This window comes from Poecilia formosa, unplaced genomic scaffold (genome assembly GCF_000485575.1).
Source record: "Poecilia formosa unplaced genomic scaffold, Poecilia_formosa-5.1.2 Scaffold7, whole genome shotgun sequence".
Taxonomy (NCBI): domain Eukaryota; kingdom Metazoa; phylum Chordata; class Actinopteri; order Cyprinodontiformes; family Poeciliidae; genus Poecilia; species Poecilia formosa.
Window position 1 is genome coordinate 614,538 of NW_006799946.1, and position 8,972 is coordinate 623,509.

General features: G+C 37.4%; 1 protein-coding gene across 2 annotated transcripts in view; it reads right to left on the reverse strand.

Moving 5' to 3' along the window:
- The window catches only part of LOC103150631 (transmembrane protein 150A-like), a 14,707-nt gene extending 7,707 nt beyond the window's left edge, over nt 1-7,000 (reverse strand). The window contains exons 1-5 of one of the 2 annotated variants that reach the window (XM_016680842.1): nt 6,422-7,000; nt 4,879-4,968; nt 4,263-4,310; nt 2,114-2,200; nt 766-833 (exon numbers count right to left, since the gene is read on the reverse strand). In XM_016680842.1, the coding sequence (XP_016536328.1) occupies nt 766-833; nt 2,114-2,200; nt 4,263-4,310; nt 4,879-4,943 (268 nt within the window). In that variant the 5' untranslated portion in view covers nt 4,944-4,968; nt 6,422-7,000. Of the gene's footprint in view, nt 1-765; nt 834-2,113; nt 2,201-4,262; nt 4,311-4,878; nt 5,000-6,421 lie in introns of both variants that reach the window. The other variant, XM_007570333.2, reaches the window with a different exon arrangement.
- Nucleotides 7,001-8,972: the final 1,972 nt, after the last annotated feature.

Sequence of the window (8,972 nt, forward strand, 5' to 3'; positions counted from 1 at the left end):
TATATATATGTATGTATGTATGTATGTATGTATGTATGTATGTATGTATGTATGTATGTATGTATGTATGTATGTATATGTATATATATATAAAAAATGGCCAAATGATCCACTTTGGCCGTGTGACTAAAAGTCACTCACTTTATGTGATCAGATGAGAAAAACATGAAATCCTAATGTGTTGATTTCAGTAAAAGCTGCTAGGAAAACCCCTGTCACGCGCTTCTGCCTCGTTGATGTCAGAACCCCACTAAGTGTGCTCCGTAAGGCCCAGGAACAAACATCAGTTCCTCCAAAATTCGTACAACAAGACATGAACATGTGTGGAGCATTTCCCAAACGCTCCTGTACCCTCTCAGCCAACTCTTCCTCTTCCCTGTAGGCCTCCCTTAAAAAATCCATAAAACCAACATACACAGAGCACAATGGGTCCTGAACTCAGAGAGGACCACCCAAAATAGATGGTTTAAAGAAGTTTTGGCACACAGTGGAACGGAAAAGCTGCCCCTTTTGTCCAGAGGGGGAATGTTTGTGGTTCATGTGGGGCATAAAAAAAAAGCGCCTTTCAAGGAACTGAGTAAATCCCCCCCCTTCAGATTATGGACTGAGATTTGGATCAAGCTTTGGATTCTGGGGGGAGAGAGAGGAGCAGACTGGAGTTGCTGCAGCTGGGAAAACAAGCTTGAACTTTTTTTGATCTGTATGATCACTGTGCACACATGTAAAAGTGGGTGTCTCTCTAACATTAATTGTTAAGACACTTACCCATGAAGGCTCCTGTGCTGCATATGAGGCTGAAGAAACAGCTTTCAGGTGGCAGAGTTCCACATTTACTGCAGCAGAAAAAGGCAGAAGCATGAGACGACAGCCAACGCTCTAGGTTAATGTCCTAGATCAGATGGACTCAAATTCAATCATAACAAGCAGCATTCATGTATAGTCATGAATTGAATCCCTTAGCTGCGCTATAATACAACTTTGTACATTTGCTCTTAAATGGTAACTTAGCTGCACTTCAATAACATCGTGAGATCTTTATCGGCAGTAATATGTGAACTGTGAACAAACCACATCGTTACTTTCGGAGGAAAAAAAAAAAGCTGGAAACGTGTCCAACATAAACTCCTTGTTCATTCCTCTGCAGGGGGTGGGGGGGGAATCATTGTTTGCATTCTGCGGTGGCAAATTCAAAGAGTGGTGAAGGATCTACTATTGGCAACATGAGCGCCATATATTGTGGAGGTGAAAAGGTCCCTCCCATCTCAGTCGAGATCGTGATCGACACTTAGGCAGAATTTACCCTCATTAGTGAAATTTCTTCATTTGAAATGTAGGAACTCTAAATGATGAAAGGTCAGGAAATGAGGGGGGGACTTTGAAAATTGCTGTCCTAAATGACCAGGCTGGTTATGTTTAACACAAGGTCAAGAAAACAAACGTATCATTTTTTAAATCCTGTACGTCAAGGCTAACATGACGAGGCAACATAATTATTTTTATTTTTTTAGTATGATACAACATCAACATTTATTTGTTGAAACATAATTTTTGCTGGGGAAGCTGCACACTGGCATGTCTGCATGTTCTCCACGTGCATGTGTGACTCTCCTGGTGCTCTTTGAAACTTGTCACCAAGCACTTTTTTTTCTCTCTCTCTTTTCAATATTTTTCCCCAAACAAAAATAATACAATCTGATTGCCAAATAAACTTCTAACTCCAACTTAATACTGTTTTAATCTCCAGTCCTGCATAAAAAAAACAAAACAAACAAACAAACAAAACAAGCGGAGGACATTTTCACAAAGGAAGAAGAAAGTTCCCATTTCTTTTCATTTTTGGGGAATTAAACACAGATTTAAAATGACGCCGCAGAAAAACCAACAGCCATGTCAGATGATATGTACGTTTATTCACAACGAATGCTTTCTTTTGTTTGAAAGACGCTGACAGAACTTTAGAGGGCTTTCTCAGTTTGTGTCCTTACGGTGCTCCCCTTGTGCATACTCAAAATGCATATGACAGAACAGGGATTAGAAAAACCATGACATCTGCATGTGAATACACATCGAAAGGAGCTGAACTCTTTTACGCAAGAAGCCTGACACCCCTGACCTGATGAGTGGTATGTTGTCCAGGGTGCAGCACAGTTCGGGTCCTCTCTGCGATGGGAGCTGCTCCTCGCAGGACTCGTTATACAACCTGCAAAGACACACGTCCACGTAGTCAGTTTGCAGATACGATTCCCTGAAAAAAAAGTAGCATATATCGGAAACTTTAAAAGGAAATCATTTGTTGTTGCGGTAGTCCAATTTCAACCTGAAGACTCACCTGGTGTTAAGGATAAATCCCACTAACACACCAGTTTAGTTACTGAAGCGCCACACAGATGGGCGCTCGGGGCAATTCCTTTTTATGTCCCACTTGGTGAGCAACATGAGACAAATGTTAAAACGCACTTGCTGCTGCCTCAGCTACTCAGTTCAATGAGCTGGGCTTCTGTAGGTGGACAACTTTATCAAGATTCAGATTAGCATGATGGAAACCCATCACGCTAATCTGATACAATCAAATTAGCGTGATGTGATCGTATCAGATCACGCTAATCTGATACGATTATCAATGTAATGTAATGTAATCTGATACGATTACATTACATTGTAATGTAATCAAATGTAACCTTTGATTACATTACAGTTAGAATTGTATTTTAATGGGATCTCAACGAGAGTGTCGTTATGTGCCTGATAGGAGGACTGTGGTAAATGTAACAATAAGAAGAATCTTTAAGCTGAGAACATTTAATCAATGTGGATAAACTACCTTGTCAACAAATAAGTTGTTTTGATTTGTTTTTTCAAGAAAATCACTGGCGACACATCTGTCGCCATCATGGTATCGCGACAATCATTACTTTGTACAGCGCAGGGTAATAATAAGAGTGTTGGTTTTGAAGATAAAACAAAAAAAAAGCAACGTTCATGAAAAATAATATGTTGAAAGATGAAACTATTCTTTACGATCAATGTAAACATCTTCATTGGAATTGCATAAATAGAACTACTGTAAAATTTGCCAGCTAGCTTTTTGCACGTTTCCAGAGGTGTTTCTTTTTTTTCTTTTTTTTCAATGTTTTCCTTTGTTTTTACTGGTACTTTGATGATTTGTCTTTGGAAATGAGCTCCAAGTTTTTGGGGTTTCCATCACACTAATCTTTAACTCCCTCCACAAATTCTCTATCAGATTCAAGCCAATCACTCCAAAACCAACATAAAAATGACTTGCTAAGTTAAAACCAAATATTACTTCCAGTCAGAAGTCACATGTTGATCAAATTAAGTTAAAGTTAACTTAACTGTAACTGCAAAGTTAAATCATTTTGGGTTTAACTCCAGATAATATGGGAAACCGGGTCATATTTAAAAGTAAAGTCTACGTTGAAAATGTGTGTGTTTTTTTTATGTATTTGTGTGACTAATTGTTGGGTGTACCAATAGTTGTGCCACTGGCGATTTTGTTAAAAACATTTTTAGGCTTTTTACATATACTAGAGGTGCCAACAAGTGTTTGCATAAGAGATCTCTCCTAAGATGAAACACATCGAAAATGTATTTTAAAACAGTTCCAAGTTGAAGAAAACTATTCCAATCTCCAGTTATATTTTCACCTTAATGGTTCATTATAAAACATTTTCTGATGCCAAATAAGTGAACGAAAGAAATGTTTGAACACACTGTTAATGGTTCAAAGACGGGCTTGAACATTTGTCGCGTCACAGCTCTCGTTTTGCTCAAATGACAGTAGAAAATTAACCAAACATATATAATTTGCATATGAAAAACCTCTATCTCTCCCATCATCATTTGACTTTCAAAAGCAATTTTTTCTTGATTTCTTCTTCCTTCCAATTACATCTAACCCTGGAGAGAGGAACGCGCTGGTGTGTGTCGAGTAGAGACTGCTCAGGAAATAAACATGTCTTGGGTGAAATGTCTAGATTTCACAACTCATTTTCTGTGTTTTGAAAGCTCAGAGCCAGACTGCATGCCATCCTACATGCGTTTCTTTTTACATGAACAGATGAGGCTTTAAAGCAAAGCAGCTTCACCGTAGCATTCAAAACATGGTCATTTAAAAGGGGTTTGCTTATCTGCCTGCAGATAAAATGAGAGCAATTTTAAATAAAGTCTGAGTAGAACCAAACCAAAGAGAAATAACAGTTATTATCATTATTATTATTGGTGTACATGTTTATGTCTTTTACCAGTTGTGCACAGGGCAGACATGCTGGTTGTAGAGGGCCATTGCATATCTGTAAAAGAACAAAGATGATTATATTAATTAAAAAAAAGTGAAACAGGAGAACAAAAAGATTTATCTTTTCATTGCTTTGTTGTGTGTGCAATTCTGCTTAATTCTCTGTCTTTGCATAAAATGCGACTAATGGCAGATTCAGATCTACAAACTTTAAGTAAGACAAAACACCCCGAGGCGCCTTCTCTCATTGGCTTTAGTCAAACATTGGTGGCTATCTTTTACCCAGCTCTGTGACAGGAGAGAAGAAAGTAGTTCTGGTAACAGTTTTTTAAAACTGCACAATCAAAAAACCCTAAATACTAACAAAACTATCCTGTGACAAAATTCTGTTTCCCCACTTTTACTTTGCTGCCAGAGTATTGTCTTTGCAATATGTCATTATTTAGCAACATTACTTTTTTTTTTTGTCCCAGCCTTGCTTTGCTACAAACTTCTGCATTGCTTAGCTAAAGTACTAATGAGACATTTAGATTGTGACAAATTTGCTGCAGTTTTTTTATTTTTTATTTTTTACTTTTCTCACAAAAAGAAACATGCCTCTAAATAAGTCTGAATATACTCACACGACCCATATTCCTGTAATGGTGAAAACTGGTAGGCTGACAGGAAGGATCATCCACACAGACATGTCGACCGCCGGCAGGTACTCACTCCTGCAGGACCAATCAGGGCCCACCGCCGTGACTTTCAGGAGAAAAACATTTCATTCCAATTTTCATCTTTCTTAATCACACAACCAGAATGCACTAATGACACTAAAGTGCTAAGATCTGCTTGAAGTATGACCTCAGATCACAAAATCATCTTAAATTATATTAAACACCAAAGAAAATCCAGTGTCAAATCCTAATATGACTATCAAAGATATTATTCCTGTCTTGATTCCTTTAATATTGAAATATTTAATGGAAATGATTCAAATAGATGACAAATATTGACTCTGCTGTACTTAAGATTAGCAGTGGGGTACCACAAGGTGTTGTGCTAGGTCCTTTACATTTATAAAATACATAAATGATATATGATCATACATTTACACACAAACCAGATTTATATGGTACAGCTGCAACCATGATAAACCTTATATCTATGTACCTTTTTAATATTTTGTTTACTCAAAACGTAAATTCTGACATTTGCAATAAAAAGATTTTTTTTTTTTAGAAAGATGTCAGCATAATAAACACATCTTTGCCTGCACGACCGAACATTATTTCAGCTTACACACCTTTGTTCTTCAAATTTTTATAAGAACTGAATAAATATTTTATCATATCGTAAAACTTTCTATACTTTAAATATACTGAAAATGTTCAGCATTTTTTCCCTCTACTTACTGTGTAAACTCTTGGGAGTTTTTCTCAGTCAAACAAACAGAGACATTTGGGAATTTTTAAACTGTTTATGCTACTTTACAGATTAAATGGATGAGGGATTAATCATTTAGGAATGCTGAAGAATGCAACTATCAAGCAAGAGAAGATAAGACAGAAAAAGATCAGTGCAGCATGCCAGCAGTGAGCTGCGACACTCCTTACTGACCGATCATGAGATTTTGAATACAATGTGATAGTTACCAGTCGTTAGTGGTGATAATGATGTTTAGTGACTCATAGCTCTGATGAAGTTGCATATCTTTGCACAAAAACAAGGCATCACACGTAAGCTCATTTGCATGATGAACAGTAGACTGAAAACCTCTCACCTTTTTCAACTGAAACCGTCACCACCAGAAATAAGTTCAAAAGTAACTTTAGTTTACTGCAACAGGTTGTCATAATGTAATAATTGGAATTTCCTGGAATATTTTAAGGACTCACTGCAAGCTAAGGGAAGGAATGGGACGTTTTCAGTAAACTGCAGTGAAAAAGCGGTCAAGAATAATGAGAAACATTATGAGAATTATTGATTGAGATTACAGAAAAGTCTGACTCATTCATATCCAAATATATTGGGACTTACACCATTCTCTCCCCACCCCCAAGTAACCCAAAATGTATAATCTAACCAGTCCAATCTGAATACATTGATGTCTTTCATTAGCAAAGCTCAGAGTTATGCTTTCCAGGTTTCCCTACACACACAGCTTCAGTACACAACTCTTACCTTGTTTTCTTTATTCAAGGGTTCAGTCTCTGTGTCTCATTTCAGTTCTTCCTCACTGCCAGAAAACCTTGGTCCTGCCGGTTTCATTGTCCAGAAGCAAAACTGCCGCAGGTTTGATGCCTTATCGAGATCGGGAGGGAGGCAGCTGCTGGTCTCTCTCGTCTTCTTTCATCACTTCTTTCTGACTCTGTCCCCGATGTGTTGTGATCCGAGGAGGAGAGCAGCAGAGCCGTGGTACCTTCTAACTCCTCCCAACTCCGCTCTCTCCCCAGAGTAAAGGGAATGTTATCGCTGGACACATTGACTCTCATTTTCATTTTATTGGTGTAAGGAAAGTGGTCGATTTTAACCTCTTTTTCACTTTGAAGTGGAGCAAATAGACTCCAGGATCCAGTAGCTCTAAAGGTTCAGCACACTTTGTCCTCGTTGTAATACCTGGACATAGATTTCACAATGGGAATCTGAATCGTGTGTATTTTTGTTTTTGTTCTCATTAAGCCAGGTTAAAATGGTCCTCATTAGACCAAAATGCTTTCTAGAGAAGCACAAATGCAGGTTTCTTGGCCTTTTCTCACTTTTAGACTTTGTTTTTGGCCTAACAGTGCATTTAAACTGACTGTGGGCTCTCTAACTGAGCTTTAACCCAGTTTCAGGGTAAAAAGGTAAAAGTTAAAATGGAACACAACCAGGCAAATACTAGATACAATGTCTCTCTGACAGTTCAGTGTTCTGAAGCAATAATGAATCTGTTTGGCAGTTGAAATTACAAAGCAGTTTCGCATAGATCCTTGAGTATCTGGGTGAGTTGCCGCTGCTTTTCCTCAATGTGCTGAAATGTAAATACTCAAGACAGCCACACAAGAAACACTGCAACGGAGTGGGGATCAAAAAGAAAAGAAGGCGGAAAAATCTCTGCAAAGCCACAAGAGGGCGCTACGTCCCTAATATGCCGTCAAATTGTTTAGTTGTGGAAACAAAATAAAAATGTTTAAATGACTGAACAAAATGTGTGCAAGAAATAACTTGCATAAGAAAAGTTCACATTACATGTGCTTTCTTTTTTTTTTTTGCAATATATAATTCAATCCATATCTTCCCAGATTTTACAGATTATTTTCCCAGGATTTAAAGGTTAGTTGTTTTTTTTCTTTGAACTTACTAGAAACTTTAAAAACGTCACTATCTCTAAGCATATTGGCTAGTTCTCTTACAATTTTCATATAGTTTTTTTTTAATTTACAGATTAATGGGGTGGAATTTAACCCCCCCACACCCTCCATAAATATAAATAACATTTCTGGGTACACTATCAGAATTTAACATTTACTTCACCCGAACATTTTAACTTTTCCTAAAACGCATAGTATACATTACATGAAATTTAAGGTTACCATTCCAGGATTTACACATTCTTTTTTTTAATCTGTAGGTTACGGTGGCCGACAGGTGCAAATGCGCACCAAAAGAGAAAACATGCAAACAAAAGAAAAGACACACCCCCGAATCAAATGCAGCAAACAAAAAAGAAAACACCCCCGAATTAGAAAACACCCCCGAATTAGAAAACACCCCCGAATTAAATGCAGCANAGTATATATTACATGAAATTTAAGGTTACCATTCCAGGACTTACACATCCTTTTTTTAAATCTATAGGTTGCTTTCCCATAACTTACAGAGTGTAGTCTTTGAATTTATTGGTAACAGTCCAGTAACTTCCCATTTACCTCCTCAGAACTCATAATTTTTTCCTAAATCAAACCAGTTACATATCTTAAGTTTTCAAATGATTTTTTCCAGGACTTACACATTATTTACTTAATTTCCTGAAATGTATATCACTTTTCCATAACTTACAGATTGGTTTCATAGAACCTGAAACTGGCATGTTACTTTACTGCAACCTGTAAACTCATTTTAAATATATTTTTCAATATTTATTTTTTCATGGCTGACAGTCAAAGTGAATTCGTTTTTATTTTAATGTCAAGGTTCAAGTTTACTCTTTCACAGTTAGTATTGCAGCTTGTATAAATATTGAGTAATAATGCAATTCAATTGAGAGCTCTGTCGTCTTATGCTCTAACGTTTAGAACAAACACTTCAAGATAAAATGTGCTAGATGAATATAAACCATTTTGGGGGAATGAAATCTGTGAGAAAATATTACCTTGAGGGGGACGAAAGAGAAACGAAAAGCAAAAATCAACTGGAGAGATTCAAAAACAATCTTAATCTGAATAAAGTTATCAAGCAAACTTTAGTGCAGGGAGTATTTGAGGGTGGAAAAACAAATCTACATCTTTGCCTCATCTTTAGTTGTGATCTTCAACCTGAGTGACAAACAATACAAATAAGAACATAACTGCTCCATGAGAAATGCCGCAGGCATGGATTTGAAAAACCAGCTGTGATGCAGAATATGGTGGGTTACGATCTGCGGCGTCTCTCACCACAGCTGAGTCAGAGTTTTGTCCTCCATCAACCCGTGGCCTCCCAGCAGGCCGTCTCTCGGTCAGGATGCTTCGCTCTCTGCTTGGTGGCATCTGAT